Below are 23,238 nucleotides of genomic sequence, written 5' to 3' on the forward strand. Positions count from 1 at the left end.
TTCAGTTTTGTTTCTTATTTTTAAATTTTATCCTTGGATACCTCAGGCTAAAAATGTGAAGAACCACTAAAATTCTGAAGCGCTAAGAGGGTGAGGGGTGGAGTGTCCTCTGCTCAGACCGCCAAAACAACGTGTGAGGGTTGATTATATTTACAGTGTATTATATACGGCGCAAAGTGTTTAAGTTTTTGTAATTTTAGCTGTATGGTGTTTTATTTGGAGTGCTGGAAAAAATTGATTAATATAGTGCCAAGAATTATATTTTTTACTCCAGTAGCAGAATATAAATAAGGCGAAGATAAAATTTTGAGCAAAAAGAAAAGGCAAAGTTGGATAGGCACTTCTTAATGTGACATCTTTGTGTCTACCGAGGGTATTAAACTCTTCTCTCCATTGCAGCCAAGGCCGTAGCCAGGGGAGGGGAACGGATTTTAACCAAAAAAACACAACAACAAAACATGTATACGGCCCTTACTGCAGCTGATACGAGTCTTTAATTTTTACGATTCTATAATTTCCTGTTCTTTTCTATCCGATAAAAAACTGATTTTATGTTGTTTTGATGTTTGCTAGCCCTTTTTTTCATAATTGGTTTTCAACAAGTCCATGTTAATGAGCTGTAAGTAAAGATTGACTTGTGCCAATCCGAACCAGAACTTTAAAAAAACGATATTAAGCAATATGTCTTCAGAAACAAAACATAAATAAATTCATGCTTCATCAGGTAAACAGAAATCTTTCAAGTGATCTGATGTTAATGAAAATTGTTACATCATATTATGGATGTCTAGATATTTAGCTACAACTCTGAAATGTGTCACCGAAGTTTTTCTGATTTTAAGTGATAAAATACTTTATTAGAAGGCGACTCGAATGCCTTGTGCTCCATTCACAATGAGATTTTACTGATACTGAGATTTAGCTAGCGCTAATTGTAACCAATAAGAATTGTCCAGAGAATTTTTCAACATATCAGAAAGCTAAAAAAAAATCTGATTGACTCAAATTAGCGGTAGCTAAATGTCTGTATTAGTAAAATTTCGTTACAAATGGGAAGGGATCATCTTTACTAGAGGGACTGTAGATTGAAAATAGGGATTAGAGTTTTGTGGTTCTTTTTTGGTTCAATAACAAAACTTCTTTTCATTTGGATTTTCTATACTGTTTTCTGAATCTTGGTCTTAAACCTCGAGCACTTTCATTTATTCGACTTTAAAATTCAAGACAAACTAGGATCACAATTTCCAGTTAAACGACATTCTACACACCGCTACACACCCGGAATAAGAAACACTAATTATCAATTTTAAAAAATGAAAAAAAAACTTGATAGGAACTATAATAGGCATATATATAGAAATCTACCTGAGACCTAGGGAGTATTTTCGGGGTGGTGGTATATTTGTCAAAGCATACAATAAGGAAAAAAAAATCTAAAATTTGTATGTGTGTGAATGGTGAGACATTTTGAAAGAAAATACTGCCAATGGGGGGGGGGGGGTCCTAAAAGTTCCCCTGCCTTGATTCCTAGTCAAAATTTTAGTGTTTTATAGCTATTTACATCCAAAATTAATGATAAACCAGCGGTATAGCGCTACAATAGCCTTTAAAGCTAAATTTCTAAATTCACACGGTATGCTTCGCCGAAATTCAATCACGGTTCCATAAGCTATGGAATGTAAAGATTTGGTGTCTTGTTTTGCCATCATTAAAGTAAATTTTTTTTAAAATTAAAATCGTTAAAGTTTTAAAGTTATAAAGTTTCTTTAAAGATAAATTAATTTAAAATTAATTTACCATTAAAGTTAAAGTTTTAAAGTTAAAGTTAGAGTTTCATTAAAGGTTTTAACTTAACAAAAACTGACTTTTGTCCCTGCCTCTGGCCTATAAATATCATTTGTGTACTGTCTAGGACAGGTAGAAAGGACTTAACAGTTTTATATTCAGTATTAAAGCTAATAAAAGGTTATATATTTTAAAATATATTTGTATGAGATTCTTCGAGATTAATCTTAGCATAAACCAGTTCTACGAGTGTGGGCCAGTCACGGATGGAGGGGAATATTCGAGATTCTGCTCTTGTCTCTGATATCCACATTTCTACGCTTTTTCCATTAGTTATTATAGTTTCTGCTATTTATTATATTTCCTAACGCATGCCATATAAATATACTGCTTCTGGCTCTTCGGACGTATAATGTTGTTTTTAATTAGTTTTAATGTTATAAATGTATTACATATTTTTTCTCATAGATAATTATTATTTTTTTAAATTTATTACTGAGGGTTTTAATTTTATCCTTTTTTTCTTTCCAGTGGAAAGAAACAACTGAAAATGCTTTAAAAACTATGGAAGCCGGAGAAATAGCCGTGAGGCAAGACATCTTTGACAAGCTGGACGGTCATTTTCTAAGCTCTATATTTAAAGCACTCGCTGCCCCACCCCCTGAATGCCAAGAAGTTTTTTTGCCTCAAATTCCCAGTGGGGACAAGTCTGATTTCAATTTGCCTCACATTAAAGAAGCAGAAATAGTGTGGCTAGCTTCCCAGTTAAATACAAATTTAAATCCAATTTTGGACATAGGGATTCCTCTGACTTTCAGTGCAGATTCTGAGCAGAAACTGAGCAGTATAAAGGAGGTTGTTGTGGGACTTAAAGACGCTATTGCTGAGATTAAACATGTGATTCAAGATGTGAAGGTTTCGAGTTGCTTAGATATAAAGGTGGCTTGTGAGAGTTTAAAAGCAGTTGTTGTCGCTACGGAGATTTCATTAGCATCCAAATGTGATTATGACTATAGAGACTGGCTTACGTATGAGAAAGAAATGATTGCTGACTTTGTAAATGAAGGGAATGAAAAAGGGCTGGAGCTTTTAAAACGCTTATCCTTAATAATAAAAGAACGAAACTCTATAGAAGAAAACTTGAAAAAACTCAATGAAGAAATGGATGTTATAAAAGAAGCTGAAGAAAGAATGAACGCAGAGCTTGATAAGCAAAAAACGGAGTTAGTAATGTTAAAGCAAGAAAATGAGTTGTTGAATAAGGAGAAACGTGATATTTTTGAAACAACACAAAAAATAAAGGAGGAAAACGCAGCCTTAATATCAAACGTTAATTTATTACGTCAGCTAAATGAAAATATTACGTTTGAAAAACGTCAAATGCAAGAACGTCTAGCCTCTATGGAAACTGAATTGAACGAAGTTAAAGATAAATTAAGAGGAGTTAAAGAAGAAAATGACAAGTTGAATAAAGCAAATTTGGATCTTGAAAATTATAAGGAAGCAGCGAAACGTTTTGAAAAAGATAATGAAGAAATGGCTAGTGAGAAAATAGAGCATTTGGAAAAGCTGAAAGTTTCTGAAAATAAGATAACTAGTCTTATTGATCAACTTCATTCAGAGATTCAGAAAGTGAAAGACTCTGATGCCGAAAAACAGTGCCTTATTGACAAAGTATCGACGACCGAAAATGAGCTTAAGAGTCTTAAAATCCTTGTGAAAAATCTTGAGGAGGAGAAGGAAGAGATTCTCCGAAATAAAGAACAGTTAAATTCAGTTAAAGTGGGATTAGAAGCGGAGAATGCAAAATCGAAGGAAGCCTATAGGGAGGCGAAAGATACATGGGAAAGTCACGAGAAGCAAATCATATTGGTACATGAGCTTGAACTTGAGGAAGTGCAGTCCACTTCGGATGAAATTATCAAGGCTCTCAAAAAGGTTGGTACAAGTTCTTGGTTAACAGAATCGGCTTCTTTCTGTATTTCAGTATGTAATCGGTGATGGATCAGATTAGCGTTAGAGAGTGTATATACACTATAATGTAGATATATTATAATTAAATATTATAGTTGGTATTTTGGTTGATTGCCGGTTTTTTTTTATTTTAGTGTGAAACTTTTTTTATTATATAATTACTTACAGATAGTATTTGTTAATGGGAAATACTAGTTTTTTAAAGAAACGTAAAGAGCCTCATCATTCCAAAAATTTGCAGAAATAAAGTCAAATAATCTTCAAAGTGAGAACTCTGGAGTTAAGTAAAAATAAAATAAAAGGTTATAAAATATGTTTTAAATGAAAACGACTATGTCAATAAAAAATGAACGGAAAGTTTATCAAAGAATAGTAAAGAGCCTCGTTAACCCAAAATTGAGTAGAAATAATTCAAATAATTTTGTAAGTGTAAAACTACCACAAATCACCATAAACAAGTGAATTAACCCAAAGCGAACAGAAATTGCAATAAATAACCGATTCAAACTCAAAACGATCAAAATTTAAGAGGAGTTGGGCTGACAACCCCCACACCTCCTCAAGAACAGAACATAATTTACCCTTTACTGAAAACTGTAAGGAATAAATATCAGAATATGTATATCAAACTGTCAATACATAGTTATTTTTCTTAACGTTGCTCGATCGGAAGTTCGCTGAATCATTGGATTCCGTAAAAAGTCCTTAAAGGCAGCTCCTTACAGTAAAGACAGAGTCAAAGCTGGGCCCAACTTTGGGCCCTCCAACTGCGCCTCCTAACATTTACTCGCCATTGTTTGATTTAGGACAACTTCTGGTTGTTAAAGCTCTCAAAAAGGTATTTACTATTACTACTCTTTTTTACTTAGTAGTTTAATCAGGATAATGGCCCAACGTAACGTTTTTCAATTAAAATGAAATGAAAATATAGGAAAATAGGCATAATTTTTCGATAAGGCATTGGATAAACTAAACAAGCAAAAATTTTCTTTAATAATAAAATTCCAAGTATGGTACTTGCGTATTATTCAGAACACACTCAATAAGTGGAGTTAGGTTCTTTAGTGAAACAAACTACGTTGCAGGTACATTTTAATTAAGTATTTTATATATAGAGGTAGTTAGATTAGGTTAAGTTAGATATTTGATATAATGCACAACACCAGTCCCCCCCCACCCATAATGTGTAAATATATAGCCCAAACTTTTCATAAAGCTAATGAAATAAAACAAAATATGATAAAATTATAATACTTTATTAGGAAAATTATAAAATTACAACTTAGAATTCTAACCTAACCTAACCTTTTGTCTTTGAGTTTTGTGTTTGTTGCTGTGAAACCGGATTTTCTCATAAAATTTACCTGCATCGTAGTGTTATGTACTATAATCCTATTGGTAATATAGTACCATTGGTTGGTTCTCAATCCTACGCCTGAACGGAAGCGAGAGCTTGGCTACTACTATTTTATTTTACATAACTAAACTAGAAACCTAAATACATCAAAATATATTCAACTTAGGTTTACTCAACCGAACTCGAAATTGAACTGCACTGATCAAATCACTCCCCTAATCTATACCAAAATAATATGAAAAAAACTTTGTTTTCTTAAAGAGTTAAAGAGGCTGCGTCCCAAAGTCGAACCTTAAAACGTACAGGAATTAGGAGAGGCAGTTGGGGGGCTGCCGCCCCCCAACCTCCCCGCTTTTAAAGACTTTTGTACAGGTTTTTTGTTGTGGGGGGACTTCATTGTTACTAATTACTAGTTTCGGCGCAATGGTTCTCCTGTCCTCTTGTGTTTAACATTTTTCGAAGTTATTCCATTATTCATTTATTTCAATTTTTTGTTAATTAAAAGAGGGCCTTTCCGAAGCCAAGAGCGGGGGGTTAGGGGGGCGGCAGCCCCCCACAACAAAAAACCTGTACAGAAGAGTCTTTAAAAGCGGGAGGTTTGGGGGGCGGCAGCCCCCCAACTGCCTCTCCTAATTCCTGTACGTTTTAAGGTTCGACTTTGGGACGCAGCCTCTTTAACTCTTTAAGAAAACGAAGTTTTTTTCATATTATTTCTCTACGTTTTTCTACAATCCGTGGTGGATGTAATTTAATAATAATTTTCCATGTTTATTTTCTCGCTTTCTGTATCAATAAATTCAAACTGACAAAATTATCTAATTTTGATAATTTTAATAGTTTAGCAGCTTAATTAAAAATTTAGCAGCTAGTGGTTTTTACCCACCCGCCTCCAGTTTATGGGCCCAGCGCGCTTCCGCTGCGCCAAGCTGCTTTTATGCTTGTTATCAAACAAGTTATTACAATAGAAAATTTCACCAACGGCTTCAATTAGGAAATCAATTTAAATGGTTCTTTTAACTTGCTTCCTTCAAGCCTTACCCCCGCTTCAGTATAAATTCTTGTGAACATTCCAGTATGTAATTCTGATCACATGTTTCCATGTTTATTTTCTCCCTTTCTGTATCAATAAATTCAAACTGACAAAATTACCTAATTTGACAAATTTTAAAAAATTAGCAGCTAGCGGTTTCGATCCACCGACCTCTGGGCTATGGGCCCAGCACGCTTCCGCTGCGCCAAGCTGCTGTTAGTGTAAGAATTTTTCAAACAAGTGATGTTATTACAAGAGAAAATTTTACCTTCAATGGGGAAATGGGTTTTTCTAAGCTAGAAAATCGGGGGGTTAAGATTTTCCGACGAAACTTTCCAGGAAAATTACTCGGAGAATTCCGCGTCGAATGAGTCTTCGTAAACCCAGATCCGATGTCGGCTGTAACCTGTAGGCGTCTCAGAAAAAAAGGAGAATATGAACATTAAGTGGCTATGCGTGGTTTCTGGAAAACGGAAGGAGTTATCGGATCGAGCTGAAATTTCGCGGATAAGCTCCTGGGCCCTAGGGGACCTTAACTTGTGAATTTCAGCCCGATCGGACAACGTTAAAGGGGGGCTGGGGTTGACGGGTCGAAACTTTCGGCCAGATTTTCCCCATGAAGGAAAAGTCGGAGGGGAAGGAAATTTGGCAGGTTTCTTAGTTGGAGCTCGGGCTACGAAATGCATCCCTCCCCATCCCTCTGCGACCACTGGAACCGAAGATCGCTTAACATTGTTGTGGTTCGCCTCTTTAAAGAGGCACGAGTGTGCCTCCTTGAAAACGTCGCAGTACTTTTAATCATCCGCTACCCATTCTGATCTAAAGCCGCATAATATGCAACTAAATACATTTTAACTAGGACTAGTAACAGTAGTTTGTTTCATGAAAGAACCTAACTCCACTTATTGAGTGTGTTCTGAATAATATACAAGTACCCCAAATATTTTGGCTTCCCGTCCGGAAGCCTCTATCAGTAAGGAAAAGAAGCAAACAAACTAACCTTACATGAAAAAAATATATAAAGGAAAAGAGAAGGCGAAGACATGCCTTTTACAGAAAATAGTGAAAAGAATAGAAAATAATTAAATCTTAAGACCTATATTCAACTTCTTTTTTTTTATCACAAATCAAACAAGCAAGCACAAAGCCAGACACGTCAGAACATCTCAAAACTTTTCGATGTCCAACTTTTATTGATTTCTCAGCTGGGAGCCCCCGTAGCAATGGGAAAATTATGAAAGAGGCACAGTATGGACTGTGGAGGGATGTGTGTTTTGTGTAAAAGGATCACCAAAGGCCTTCCTGGTCTTATCGCGTTAGATATTATTCGACGCTGTATTTATGTATAGGCCTATGTTTCTTAAACTTTTGGCAAGTCAAAAAATATTGGAAGTTGTTTTCTTTTTGTTAAAAAGTTTTTTCTCTTTAACACACTTTTAAAAGTGACCACATTCACCAAAGTAATTTGTTACCAACGTTATACCATATCAATACGATAAAACATATTAATGAGGCACTAATCAGTCTTTGGATGCTGTTCAAGTAGGAATTTCAGGGGAATCGTTGAGCTGAAACTTAAAATATATGTTAGAAAATACCTTTCACTAGTTATCGTGTCCCACCATATTAGCAAAAATTTGTTTTTCACCCACTACACAAAATTGAAAAAAAATCGATGGATTGCAAAAAAAGAAACAAACAGACAAACAAATAAAATTGACAAACAAACAAGCAATAATGACAAAAAGAAAGACTAGGGAAAAGAGAGAGCCTGGATGAGGCTCTAAAGCAAGAAAAATATCTTGGAACAGATCTTTCAATAGCTATTCAGCAGCAAAAGAATGTCAGTAGCTGCATATTTGGCAACAATTTTCATCCTGTTAAGCTACCACTACTACTACTATCAACTAATCTTAGAACCAAGCTGCCCGAAACTGACACTGCTGCAAACGCTCCTCCTCCCCCCTCCCAATTCATTCAAAGTTTCATTCCACTTCCATATGAAATTATAATTTTCTTAAACTCCTCTGTTAGGATCACCCCCCTCTCTCCATTCGGGGACGATTTACTTTTTGTTTCGTCCCAGATGGATTGCAAAAAAAGCACAATTTTTGGCAATCTATCATCCGTAAAATGTGGCCTAGCCTTGCCGGCTTTTCTTTCGCTATAGCTCTAGAATCATATCATATTTATATATATTTTATCATATTTTATCATATTTTAGATCAAAATATAATTTTATCATATTTTAGATCAAATCATATTTTCATGCAGCTTTTTCTTTTATATACGGTCAGTCAAACATTTACCTAAAATTATCACTTGACAACTCCTCTGAAAAATATTAGACATATCTTCCTCAATCTTTTGAAGCAATCCATACTTAATCGCTGTTATTACCATGGGTTCCAATATTCTAATCTTAGCTCGAATATTTGTCTTTCTATTCCTCCCAACTTTTTTTCAACTTTGCAAAAACAATCTGTACTCTGCGCTGAGCTAATCAAAGCAGATCTTTATTGTAATGAAAATAAGCACGTCGACCCTACAACAAGTCATGGTTAATAGCAGACGTCTAAGTTAGACGGAACAGCATGGTCACAAGAAGATGAATATAATTTGGCTAAAGCGTGGCGTATATATAATTTGTCAAATTGCTTTCTACGATTTGAAACCTCTTAGCATAACCTATTTTTAATATATTTTTGGTACTCTGGAGAACTTGAGTTCGAAACGAAGAAACTGAAGAAAAACTATTTGATTCCTAGGCGCTTAAAATATGAACTTGAGATACACTTGCCACAAAAGACTAGAGTCAGACCGAGACTTTACATTCAGACCAAATACTACTGGCAACTCATCGCAGCACCAAGCTGCGGAGGTTTCAAAACCTCCCTCTTCACACCCTCCCAGGAAGTTCTGGTTTCCCTTAAGTCTTTCTTCACGAAATACTCGCATTCATAAGGTTCATTCATCAACATCAAATGTCAATGTCTTATGACCTAAAATGTCATCCAATAGCAAGAGAGATAGTCTTGCATTAACCCTTGCATTAAAAACCAAAAACTTGCATTTAAACACGTTCTAAGCCTGAGACACTGAGGATATGGTTTTAAAACACAATTTACGATAATTGAATACAAAGAAAACCAACTTACATTTTTTCTCATCTTAAACCAAGATAAATCAACCGTGTTAACACAAATCAGGTCAGTAGACAGGCCGCATTAATCGCTAGAGACAGAATCCTTACGGAATCTAATTTTTGAAAAGTCTTTCATTTGTTTTCTTTTTTCTGTCTTCTTATGGTTTGCCTCAAAGGTTATATATATATATATATATATATATATATATATATATATATATATATATATATATATATATATATACTTGGCGGAGATCCTCGCCGAAATATCTGCTTTGCCTCTTTCTTTGCTTCTTTTCTACTAGAGGATAATCACCCTTGTTCTTGTTTTCTTCATTTTTATGGCACTTGGTATTTACCAAGTGACATAGCGATCGCATTTTCTGTCTGTCTGTCTGTCGGTCGGTCCCGGTTTTGCTAGTTCGGACCCTTCCTGATAAGCTGGAGCGATGAAAGTTAGCAGGCGTATCAGGGACCAGACAAGATTTAATTAGAAATAGTCTCTTCCTCGATTCGACCATCTGGGGGGGGGGGCGAGTGAACGAGATAGTTTAGAAGAATTTTGTTTTCTGAAAAATTGTTCTTTTTAATTGTGGTTGCTGGTGTAGGGGTATGATTCTCGCTTAGGGTGCGAGAGGCATCAGATTCGAATCTCGGACCACCCCAATTTTTACATGAAGAAGGTCCGAAACTAGATAATTGATCAATATAGCGCTTGCTGAAAGTTGGCAGGCGTATTAGTGACCAAACCAGATTAAATTAGAAATAATCGCTTTCTCGATTCGACCAACTGGGGGAGGGGGAGTGGAAGGACGGTTAAGTCGGAAAAATTAGAAAAAATGTGGTATTTTTAACTTACTAACGGGTTATCGGATCCTAATGAGATTTGATATTTAGAAGGACCTCGTGTCTCAGAGCTCTTATTTTAAACCCCGACCGGATCTGGTGACACAGGAGGAGCTGGAAGGGGAAACCGAAAATCTTGGAAAACTCTTAGAGTGGAGAGATTGGGATGAAACTTGATGGGACAAACGTTACAATACAGAACAAAGAGACCACAGGAACACTGTATTCGCAAGTTTGTCTTTGTAATAATTGCCAAAAATAAAAGAACAGCAAAATCGATGACTCTAGTACCCGTCTGATTTTAGGTTCCGATCTCGTCCCAAGTGCCATATGAGCTCTTGGCTCTTCCGACCTCGTCACAAGTGCCATAGAAGCTCTTGGCTCTTGTTCTTATTTATTTTTATTTTGTTCTTTTTTCGTTTTTTGTCAAACTTATTACATTTATTAGCAATAATCCGTATTTGTAATTCCACCGCACGTGACTCGCACATTATTGCACCGTAAGAGACCCTAACTGCTTTAATTGAGCCTTTAAGGGTTCTACAAGGGGAAGTAGGCTCGGAATCGCTCGTCTAAGGGGCTAGTAAAGACCATATTGGCTTATGGTAATCCTAGATAACTGCAAGTTCATCCCAAAAGCACCGTATTGCACCGTAAGAGATCCTAACTGCTTTTAGTAGGCCTAAAAGGATTCAAAAGCGGGACGAGGGAGGCTGAAAAACACTGTCAACAAAGGCTTAAGCTGATTTATGATAACCCAAGATAACTACAAACACATTTATTAGCATTAACCTGTATTTAATTGCACCTTAAGAGACCCAAGAACACCCTATTGCACCGTAAGAGATCCAGACTATTTTCAGTGAGTCTTTAAGGATTTTGCAAGGGGGAAAGGCGATTGGAAAATTTTGACTAAGGAGTTTCTAAAGACTAAATTGGTTTATGGTAATCCTAGACAACTCCAAGTTGATCCATTAGTATTGGCCAGTATTTTAGTTGCAGTTTAGAAGCCCACAAGTACCCCCATGACACGTAAGAGATCCATACGGCTTTTAGTCGGCCTTAAAGGGTTACACAAGCGAGGGAAGGGAGGTTGAAAAACAGTTGTCTGTGTAGTCTACAAAGACCAAGTTGATTTATGATAATCCAAGATAACTACAAACCTATTTTTTAACCTGTATTTTAATGGCATCTTAAGAGACCTAACGATAACCTATTGCACTGTAAGAACTCCAAACTGCTTTCAGTGAGTCTTACCGGATTCATCCGGTAAGGATGAATCCGGAAAGGCGGAGGGAAAGGCGGAGAAACAGTTGTTTAAGGAGTTCATAAAGATCGAGTTGATTAATCATAACTGCAATGAAATCCAAGAGGAAGATCCCCCTACTCTTTAAACTGCTTTATTGATTTTTGTTTGGTTTTATTTATATCATATTTTATATTTGAATAATATTTTTTTGTTTAATATACTTATATAAGGGCTGTAAGCATACCTTTATTTATTTCCTGTTTTATTTTATTCATGTTTGTTAAGTTCTCCCTTTCTGGACCACCTTTACCACCTTTTTTCTAGATAAAGAGTAAACGTACCTTAATAAAGAAAAAACTGCACTTAAAACTAGGTGAGACAAAAGTTGTAAATATAGTTGTTATTTTTTTAATTGAATTAAGGCGAAGCATCCTTGTTTTAATAACGTTCGATTTAAGATGACCAATACGTGTGCGTAGGGTACGTATCCGTATATGAGTTACGGGTGAGAGAATAAAAAAATCTTTGATAAGCTATCCCCCCCCCTAAGTACTTGTATATTGTTTTTGGTTGAAAATTAAAAAAAAACTGTTTTAACCTTTAGGTTCGTGGAGAGTAAAAGATTTTTTTTTAAATCTTTGCTCCTTTTTTTAATGGCGAGAATATTTATCTGTCAATATTGATTCCAAAATTGTACGTTTTATTTACTTTGGGTTTTACAATAATACAAAATGTACATCAAAAAGACTAATCAGGCAAAAAAGGAAAATAATAAGGTTGTGTTAGTATATTAAAATTTTATCTCAAGTAAGGCAAGTTCCATAGTGTGATTTTCAAAAAATTCACAAGACAAATAACTTTCTTTTGTTTCGTTTTCGAATGTTGTAAGAGAATATTCGTTTTTTTTTTTCTACAGGCAAGCGAATATATCTCACTATAGAAATTTTATGCCGTCTGTTGGTTTCATTAATTGGTGACGAATTTTATACGTAATTTGGTAACTATACATTGTTTTCTCTCACGGCTCGGGGGATCAAGTTAGGACTTTCAGGAGGAGACTTCTTTTTTGTGCATAAAGTCAGTTTATTTATTATAAGCCACACAATATTACACAGCTAGTGATGGGATAAGAATGGAAAAAAAAAATCAAGAAAAAAAATAGGTAATCAACGAAAAAATTGGATAAGGTAAAGTAAGGCGATAAACGCGCATAGCGCATATTCTATTTTTAGTTTGAGTTGCTTACTAAACGAACGTTGTCTGTGCTTACTTTTTACGTTTTTTTTAGGCTCTTGAAGATAAGAATAATGAAAATCGTGAACTAGCTATGAAAGTAGAATTTCTTGAAACTCAATCTAAAGAAGCTGTGACAAATCAAAATTTGATCGATTCTCTTATATCAAAGCACAGGAAAGAAATCGAATTGAAAGAGAGCACACTCAGAGATGATTACGAACAACAAATTAATATAATGAAACATGGAATTGAAGCCCAAATTGAAAAAGAAAAAAAGAGCAGCATAGACATGGAAAAAGAGCAAATGCTGAAAGATAAGGATGCAAAAATCGAAGAGTTGAATAAGACTATCAACGGAATTAAAAAAGATCATGAAGGAATTATTGCTGATCTACGCTCGACTTTGGAAGAAGAATATTTGAAAGGTTTGGAAACTCAGAGGCAAAATCTAAGCATACAGTATAGACAAGAATTAGAAACACAGAGATTGCGTTTTCGTATGGTCACTTCTAAAGCTACATCTGACTTGGCTGATCCTGATTTATCCAGAAGCTTACGTACGGATCCCATGACCAGTAGCGTAATATTATCTTCGCCTTCTTCTCCAAGACTGATGCGCACAGCTTCCAAAGAAAAACCACAAAAAGTTACTGCAAATGAAGGATCAATTGTTACTGTAGAATACGATCCGAATAGAAGTGCATGGTTTGTTGTTGGCAATACTGACGCTTTGCATTTGGTGCATACTGATTGTACTTCAAGTCTTGGAGATCCTGCTGGTCAAGCTAGGGTTAAGATCACTAAAAAAGAGTGTTGTATGGTGAGAAAAGATGGTAATCGGTATAACTTGCCGCGGGGTAAGCAGTTCTTTCGAATCAGGGTTGAAAAAATGAATATTCAAGAATAGTTGTTGGGAAAAGGGCTATTTTTCATGTCCTTCAATACTAACCATGTTCTAAAATCATCTTCATCATTCGTCAAGGAAGCTATCAAGTAAATCTTAACTATCAAGTCCCGTTAAGAATTAACAAAACAAAATAAAAAAGGCACTCATTAGATTTTTTTCTCTAAAATACACTAAAACTACACTTTAAAAAAAAATGAAAGCGGGGGCACACTCCTTCCATCTTCCTTATTAGCTCTGGCTATTGAAATAGATTATAGTCCGCAAAATACGTCGACTTTCCAATAAAAAGGTTGGGGCTGGAGGCAGCTCCATACCTCGGTTTGCTTGAATATAAAGTTAAGTTGGATTAAAAATATATTTAATATAAGTTAAAATAGTTCTATTTTCGTCGTTTTAATTTTATCGATGAGTTTGATTTAAAAGGGGGAAACTAATAGTTTATGTATTAGGATAGGCACCCTCTAATACTAACCGTTTGTAGGTGATAGCCCCTATTAGGTGAACAAGAAACTTGTCATTTTCTCATTGCTCTTATTCCCTGAAGCCAAATCTAAGAGAAAAAAATTACTCTTTTATACTTCCGTGTTAACAAGTGTGTTTTAATTCCATTAATTTATTTTTGTGGTATTATTTTGTCCTCAGCCACATAATTCTAATGAACATCATGTTAACACATTCATTTAAATGTCAAATTCTGAGCAGCTAAAAAAAAATACAAAAACCCAATTAGCTTTTTAGTATAAGCCATAATCCTATAAGATGGAGCGAAAGTTTTTGAGTCGCAATATTTTTTGCAAGAAAATTCTCTATTTCTCTATGTTCAAGCCCTCCTTTGTAGTAATTAGCTTGTGATGGGATTTGATTCTGCATTGCCGGTGCAGTGAAATAGAGTCGATCTTTATGCGACCTTCGTCCTTGCTGATCACAATCATCCTTTTTTGCTCCATGTCCGCTCTGATTGAGAATTTGGCCTCAAATACCTTTCTCATCCTCACTATTTACCCGTTCAATCCTCTTTGGTAATGATTTGTTGTGTATCTGGGGGACCATATTAGATATAAATGATTTAACAACGAACTGTCAAAATGAAGTTTTTATTCAATGAGTTGACTTTGGATAGTAAAAATTGACAATATTGGCATTAGTATTTCTTTTTACCGTTTACTATTTTTATCTGGTGTATTATAGACAATCACTTTGTTTGTTTTTTTTTATCTTATTTTGACTTGTGACAGGACGTCTTCGGTTGACAGTAGTCTAAGAAATTTTGTTTCAGAATGTCTTGTTTCCACATTACTTAGTTGCACTTGAGGCTTCAATATTATGTAGTTTTCACTGTTTTTTCTAGTTTAGGAAATAAAACTCAGAAATCGGGCATGTTTGTTTTTTCTGCTGTGTGAAATGTGTATAATGGGGGCTTTCAGACCCGAGCCCCCTCACCTCCTGAAGTTTTGGCATTGCTATGATTGCACCCATAGTCGTCTATGTTTTTTTTTGCTCTGGGGAGGGGTACAAAAAGTCTGCTGGGAAAGGCAGCTGCATCCTCCCTATTTCAGAACTTAGAACCTATTTCAGATATTAGAACCTATTTCAGAACTATTTCAGAACTTATTTCTGAAGATTTCAGAACTTAGCTATAAATAGATATATAAAAAAAAATCCATTACGACTCTTAACAACAATAAAAATATGGTGTTTGAAGGTGTATTATTCTAGAAGTTTTATTTGAGGTACATCGGAGTTTATATTTTATTCGCATAGATAAAATGTATTTTATATACTTCCACGGGCGCTCCAAGGGAGGTACTAGGAGGAAAGCCCCCCCACCCCCTTCCCTGGGAGAGAAGATGATCTTTTATGATGGTATAAAAAGAAAAAATGAGAAATCTTCCCATTTTGGTAAAAACAGAAGTGTTGTTAAAAATAATACTCCTGATCGCAACCTCTTCCGAAGAGAAAGTCCTTGTGGCATTCTTGTATACATCTAATTATATATTGTATTTGCTGGCTTTTTATTTTGGAAACTATAGTATGTGTTATACAGGATTATTAAGGAATCGTTTCAAGGTTTATTTATTTCCTCAATTAACAGCGGACGTGATTATTAGAGATACTAAAAAAGGTTATAAAAGTCTATATAAGAAAATTTATAGTTTGAGGTTCCAACTCGATTCTATGAGATTCGTTGTTCGATCAGTTGTTTGAGTATGTGTCGCTAGGATTGGGTAGTTATCAACTTTATGGGTGGTTGGTCCATACCAGAACACTCTAACGACGACATTGCATCATTAAAAATTGAATAGCTAATAATCTTATGTTTTTACTCGGTAAAGATTATGGTAACTTTGAGAAGGATTTGGAGTTGTGTCATTTGGCCTGTTCATTAACTAAATCTAGTGCAGAATTTGGGTTGCGCATTATCTTCTGAGAACGTGTTTACATTCGGAGTTTTCTGCTAAACTAGGGCGAAAATCTGGGAAACTCAACCAATACAAACCTTGATGTAATATGGCCTGATTCGGCCTTTTTCGGGTGCACCTCATTTTGTTAGTGTGCCGTATTTCCGATCCAGTTTTCCTGACAACGCCAAACGTAGACTCGCTCTGAGCAATTTGGCATCACTATTCAACACCCATCCAAGTTTGCTAAACTATGCAATAATTCGTAGAATTATGGAAATTATTTTGTTTTAGATTTTATTAATTCCATTCCCATGAAGTCTCGTCAAAAATGAACATAATTTTTTCTAAAAAGAAATAGAAGAAGAGTTTCTAAATGTTGCCGTGTTGGTGGTTGAACTAACTTATTCCGAAAAGCCAGTATTAAAAATGGATAACCGCCAAATTTAAATAGAAGTTTTTCTCAGATCTCCTTTACTCAAACCTTCTTGTTTTCGTCTATGATATTAACACCCTATTATTATACGTCCACGGTAGGAAACAGTTGAGAATCATGGGTATAGCACAGGGCTTCTTAAACTTTTGTAATTCCCGACCCCATTTATTATTGCGAGTTTCTTAACGATCCCAACAAATATAAAAGAAAAATAATTAATATTTTTTGATGATGTATTTATTAGATAACAATATACATATGCATATGAAAATATATAAATTTAGAATTCGTTTTGTAACATATAAAAATCTAAAATTGAAATTTGCACAAAATGTTATAGAAACGTTTTAATATAGTTTTAAAAACAAAAGTGAAACTATACAGTAAACTATACAGTGGAAGAAACTAAAGTAAAGGGAAACAAGTAGTTGCGTGGTAAATACTAAATTAAAGTTTACGTTAAAAATTTAATGAGATGGATGTGTCTGTTTTTATTGCATAACAAATCAAATCTTGGTGTAATGTTTGAAACTGCTGGACGTAAGACCTCTTCGACATTTTTTATTGCTCGATATTGGGATTTAATGTGTGTTAAAGCTGAGAAAGTAACTTCACATAAATATGTGGTGTTGAAAGGCAGAAGTACATTTAACGGCAGAAATACATTTATCGGCGATTGTGGGAAATTCAGTTCTAGTTCCGATCCAGAGTTCAGTCAAGGGCTTTTTTGGAATTGTAGTTTTAAGTTTGAGTCACACGAAAGCTCTGCAAATTCTTCTTGAGCTTTAAGTGGCAGATGATCAATCTCACTTAAGCCAATCAAAACGGCTTTTAAGTCCAAACTATTTTGTGTAAATCAATGTTTAATATAAAATATGTCCGGAACTGTATTTCTAGCGCTTTTAAGTGATCTACAATAGTTTTTGCAATAAAAGTTTTACAATGAATTTTTTTCAATTGCAGAATTGTTGACACTGGAAAACATTTCGAGCGAATTTTTTTCGACCCTACTTTTCCAAATGCTGATCTTTTTAATAAAACTTTCAGTTTTATCGTTTGAAGTAAATATATCGCAATTTTTACCTTGAAGAGACAAGTTAAGATCGTTTAACTTCACAAAAATATCTGACAAATAACACAGCTTGGATAGCCACGAGTCATTTTGAAAAAAAGCAGCAAATTCCTATTTTTTCTTTTTGCTACAAGAGCCTCTCGGTGAATAAGGCAATGAGTAAAAGTTATATGATCATAATGAACAACTTGAAAAAATGATTTAAAAACCAATTTTTTTGCCCGTCATCGCTCTTGCAACATTTGTTTTCGGTTTTCGGTTTCGGTTTTTGGTTTCTGATTATTTCGGTTTTAAGGGATTGGCAAAAATAAATCTACAGTTTTTATATATTTCTAATATTTCGAGCATGTGCATCATATGGCGGACAGTGGGTAGCCCCTTGGTTTTGTGTGACAGGTATGTCTAAGGGACCTGTTATGCCGCTAGTCCTATATATGGGTTTGATTTGTTTGTCAGTCCTCTTGAAGGAATTGTTTTTTGGGTTTTCAAATTGAAAATGTTCGAGTCAAGCAAAGTTGTTCGATTGTATGGAGAAATTCATATTTTTATGGACTTTTAGACCCCCCCCCTTTTTTCACATATGAAATGAATAAATTGTAAAAAATATAAAATACCAAAAATTTTAAGGATTAAGTTAAAAAATCATCACAGAGATATGACATTAAGAAGTTTTGAATTTCTCAAATCAAGCCGAAAATTAACTCTCTTATGGGAAACCCGATTTTTGAACATATGCATTTGCAAAAAAAAATAAGTTGTTAGGTTTGTGGACGATTGATATCTGTTGGAAAAAAACTCAACTCTTATGAGTTACCCCTCAACCCCCCCCCCCGTCTTTTCAATACATATATCTAAAAAAATTGAAAGTCAAGTAAAATTTGCAAGAATTTTTACATTTTTCACAGAAAAGAGAGTATCATGAGTTTCCATTCCCATTAAGAACATGATAATCCATACTGAGAAACCGAATCAGGTATGTATGGGGAACTTGTTTTTGGGGGTTCATTGGAGTAAAGGGGTGCCATAGCAAAAGATGGTTGAATTGTATGCTGGCTAAGTAAATTATAGATAAAATAGTTAAGAATCTTGGGTTTTTTGTGGGTGACAGAAATGGGGACTGCTTTCCTCCCTCCCTATTTTGCATAGGCAAAGCTTAAATTTTTGATGAGAAAGGCTAAGAACATTTACTCTTTCTTCTTTTTTGTGTGTGACTGTCAGCGGAAAAAAGTGTCTTGTCATTTTTTTTTATTTGTGAGATATATTTTGTTTTGTACCTGATTGCTAATCAATAAATAGAGTTTTAATTTTTCTTTTCATTTTTATAGAAGCGAAAGTTAGTTAAATAAGGTGGTTTGAAATGCTGGCATTGTGGCAAAGAATTTGAGGAATCTAAATAAGTAAGTTTTATTGCGCTAAAAACCCCAGGGCCATGGCAATATAAAACAAAAAGGAAAAATCTCTTTTAAACAATTGTCATTACATTAACGTGACATCAACATTACATAAAGAGAAACATGAATCACAAAAATCTACTTCTAAGCTCCATTGCCAACCTCAGAAATCGTCTTAAATGTTTAATACTTGCAAAACATTCATTCCTCATTACATTCACCAGCCATCTCTCACCAAACTCACATTTTCCATACACTTCATCTCTCAACTCGCTCAATTCTACATCCTCATGTGTTACATGACCCACTCTCTCGTCCATACTTCCACACATCGGCTAAAAGTAAACAAAAAATATACACCCGTAATCTGTACAAAAATTGCACCTTTGAATTTTTAAATAGTTCGTGGTAACCAACTGCAAGTAAGGAGCTCGTAAGGAACTGTAAGTAAGGAGGTGTAAGGAGCCAGCTCAATAGTAACCGAGACTCTAAAAACATAAGTTTGATACCAGCGAATATATCAAAAGAATCGGCTTATGTTGCTTATTTCAAATTATATTAGTTTCATCAAGTTTAGACCCATCAAAGGCTACGAGCCTGAGAAAATGTGTCTGATTTTTGAAAAAAGGGGGAACCCCCTAAAAGTCATAGAATCTTAAGCAAAATGACACCATCAGATTCGGCGTATCAGAAAACTCTACTGTAGAGGTTTCAAGCTCTTATATAAAAAAAAACATGGATTTTTGTGTTTTGCTAGAAGAAGGATCACGGGTGCGTGTATATTTGTTTGTTTCGTTGATTTCTTTTTCCAGGGGTGGTTGTATCGACCCAGTGGTCCTAGGACATCTGGAGAGGCCTCATTAGAACGGAAATTAAGAGTTCTAGTGCCCTTTGTGTGTTACCAAAAATATTGGTGGGCAACTAGGCCCCCTCCCACGCCCCCTTTTTTCTCAAAATCGTCCAATAAAAGTTTTGAGATAACTATTTTGTTCAGCATAGTTGAAAGGTCCAATAATTATGCCTTTGGAATATCATGCCCCCACAGCCCCTGAGGAAAGGTCTTTAAGTTATAGAATTTGCCCGTTCTTTACGTATAGTATTTGTTATTGGGAATTATGTATACATTTTTCGGTGGGGGGGTTGCGGATTTTCCTCTAGGGGGATTTTCCACGGGGATGATTTTCCGCGGGGAGGGAAGTTTCCAAGGGGTGAATTTCTCAGGGGAAATTTTACACTGGGGGAATTTGCCAGAATTCCTATACAAAATTCTTCTTATGTCTTGCTTTCTCTTTGCTGACTCAATTTTATGCGTGGAGATGTTAAGGGTAAATTGCCATCAGGTTTGAATTGCTTAGTGAATGTATCCGTGGGGAGGAGTAATTTTTCCTTGGGGGTGAGCCAAATTTCCTGCGTTATTTAGCAAAACGATCAGAAATTAAATATAAAAAAGAAATATTTTCAACTAAAAGTAAGGATCAGCATTGAAACTTAAAACGAACAGAGATTGTTACATATATGAGGGGAGTTGCTGCTCCTTAACACCGCGCTCTTTACGCTCAAGTTAGAATTTTGTCTCAATTTCTTAAGAACGACTCCAGAAGCACAATGTTTGTTTAATTAGAACAATAAGAAGCTTTTTTAAAAGTACTAAAAAATTTAGCGTAAAGAGGGAGGTTTTGATGAGGAGCAACCTCCCCCCCCCCGTCATATGCGTAATAATTTCTGTTCTTTTTAAGTTTTAATGTTCCTCCTTATTTTCAGTTGAAAAAGCTTTTTTTTGTTTAATCTTATTCAGAAATGAACCAATAACAATAATTACGATTCTAGTTCTCTCTTTTTATATATAAAATGGAAATCAGGGTTATACAAGGTAACTTGAAAGCTTTGGTAATTGTAATACAAGCGAAGGAGTAAAGCGACGAAAATGAAAAATCCCTATTTGTCTCTTTGACTTAGTGCTCCTGCAAGGACAGCGCAGAAAACGATGAGATTAGGCACCTCCAGGCTGACCTGTCGCTTGCCAGACTCATGGCATCTTTCACTGGGATGTGGGCTTAGGCAAGGAGTGCATTGGCTTTGTCTTTCCACTAGTGGGGGGTCCTCTGGTATGTTTCCCTCCGTGCAGGGTGGGCTTGGGGTCAAACACAACCTTTGCTGGGTCTTCTTGTGGCATACTAAGGAGGTGGCTGCACCAGCGAACAGTGCGCCGGGCAAGCTGCGCTGATAAAGGAGTTTGCAAAGTACGTGACAGGATGGTCTGATTGGTAGCAAAGTCAGTCCAGTGAAGACCCTCAATTCTTCGACGGTATTTGGTTGTAAAGACATCGACGGTGTAGATGATTGATTTCGCGGATGGCCATATTTCTGCTCCATACAGCACCACGGCGCTGACTGAGGCGACTTAATTACGCGCTTTAGTACGACGATTTGTACTTGGTTTTCTTCAAATGCTATTCAACCTCCTAACAACTGATGATGCTTTGGCTATTTGAGATGTAAGCTTTTCTGTGATCGAACCATCCCTCGACAGTGTGGATTTCAGGTCTTTTTTGTCTCCCTAAGTGAAAATATTTTTTACCATTATATGTACAAACAAAGAAAAAAATATGGTTCTTTAACTTTTGTTTCAATCATTCTTAGTCCTTTTAGCAAAAAATGGATTTTCAGACTAACCGCACCTGCGTACCTGTGGTTGGCTTTCGGACTTTTTTGGTGATAATAAGACTTCTTTCTTATCTGTAATCTTTTTTCTTCTAATCATTGAGCTGGAGAGTTTGACGACAATGTCGTCTAAGTTCTCTTCAAGGGGCTTTATTATTGTATAAGGAATATAATTTATAAGGAATATAGATTTTATAACTAAAATTTAAAAGGGTTACTACCTTCCAAGGAGTTCTGACCTTAATAGACACCAGGATTAGAATTTTGGAGGAACCCACCAAGAGCAGTAGGATATGAAACCAAAAAATTTAGATAAAATTTGACAATGAAGAAGATGAATGGATTAATTTTAGAAAAATAGTTTGCAGAGTAGCAGAAGATGTCTTATGGGGAAAGTTGGACGAACAGAAATTATCCCATGTATAAAAGGGGGGTTGCCCCTTCCTCATCCCTTGCTCTTTGCACTAAAGTTATACTTTATGTCCATATTCTTTAAGAATGACTCGGGAAGCATAATATTAAAATGATCAGTGCCATGGACGCAGGGAAGTCGGGAGGTTGAACCCCTCTCCCCCACAAAAGTTTGGTCCGATTCGTAAAAACGTAGCAAAAATGCATATCAATAAACTTTGGTATGATTTCTAAGTTTTTTCAGCCCCTCCCCCCGAAAAAATCCTTGCTACGGTCCTGCATGGACGCAAAAAATGTACGTGAGGTCAGTATTTAGTTTGATGCGGAGTCAGTGGTTAAGAAGGGCTGTGTCCTAATCCAATTTATATTAAATTGTCCTACAGAACGTGACAAAGGCAATGGGAGAAGATGACAGTTATAGTCAGAATATATTAATATATTTTATCAACAAGCTAAAAACCCAGACTGGAATTTGATTTCATCGATTTACGTTTAGCTTGGTGTCTGCTAGAGCCGCCCAAACGCGCAATGGCATAGGGGGCTAAAATTTCTTTACCTGTAGGCGTCTGAGTGTAATATTTTGTATTACAAGGAGAAACGTTTAATTGTCACAATGTATTGAACGCATTTAATATGCATATAGCGTTTAAAAATACTACATGGTGGCTAAAGGTTTAATTCTAATTTAAAAATAAAATTGAAAAAGAAAAATTCGTTTTATGATAAGTAAAATTTGAATAGTGTAATATGTATTTCATTTCAATTCTGTAATAACTGGAAAAGAGAATATTTGTAATAGAGTTCGCTTTTAGTGAAGCGCCAATGACGCAGTAGGCTTTAGATTTTTAAAGTTACACAGTGGCTAAATTTTGTTTGTATTTGAAACTAAATTCGTCGTGAACGTGAATGGTCTTGGGAATAAATAAGGTTAAACTAAACATACGATGTATAATGATGTCAACTGCAGAAAAGCCAATCAGTTCAAATTCTTATTTTACCGTAATTTCCTTTTTTTATTTTCAATGTTGTAATAAGTACGTAAGAAAATGTTTGCAATTAAGCGCCATTTTCTGTAAAGCGTCAATGACGCACTAGGTTTTAGACTTTTACAGGGCAGCACCCATACTCTTTTTTTGGATTGATTTTTGTTCGTTTAATTCTTGATTTGCCTATTTAATTAAAGCTTTATTCGTTTTAAGGTTTATTTAATCATTTATGTAATACATGTTGTATGTTTGTTTGCTATGATTGTTTATTTAGTTTCTGTCCGTTTTGGGTTTCATTTCTGCTATAGTAGTAAAATATTCTTTTTCGTTTTAAGCTTGATTTGCATATTCAA

The 23,238-nt window shown here is 35.2% G+C and overlaps 1 protein-coding gene across 4 annotated transcripts in view; it reads left to right on the top strand.

The window, feature by feature from the left end:
• The window catches only part of LOC136035019 (RB1-inducible coiled-coil protein 1-like), a 99,527-nt gene extending 80,781 nt beyond the window's left edge, over positions 1-18,746 (top strand). For all 4 annotated transcript variants that reach the window (XM_065716602.1, XM_065716603.1, XM_065716604.1 and 1 more), the window contains 2 exons: positions 2,317-3,723; positions 12,675-18,746. In XM_065716602.1, coding sequence (XP_065572674.1) covers positions 2,317-3,723; positions 12,675-13,529 — 2,262 coding nt within the window. In that variant the 3' untranslated portion in view covers positions 13,530-18,746. The remainder of the gene's footprint in view (positions 1-2,316; positions 3,724-12,674) is intronic.
• The last annotated feature ends 4,492 nt before the right edge of the window (positions 18,747-23,238 follow it).

This window comes from Artemia franciscana, chromosome 13 (genome assembly GCF_032884065.1).
Source record: "Artemia franciscana chromosome 13, ASM3288406v1, whole genome shotgun sequence".
Taxonomy (NCBI): Eukaryota; Metazoa; Arthropoda; class Branchiopoda; order Anostraca; family Artemiidae; genus Artemia; species Artemia franciscana.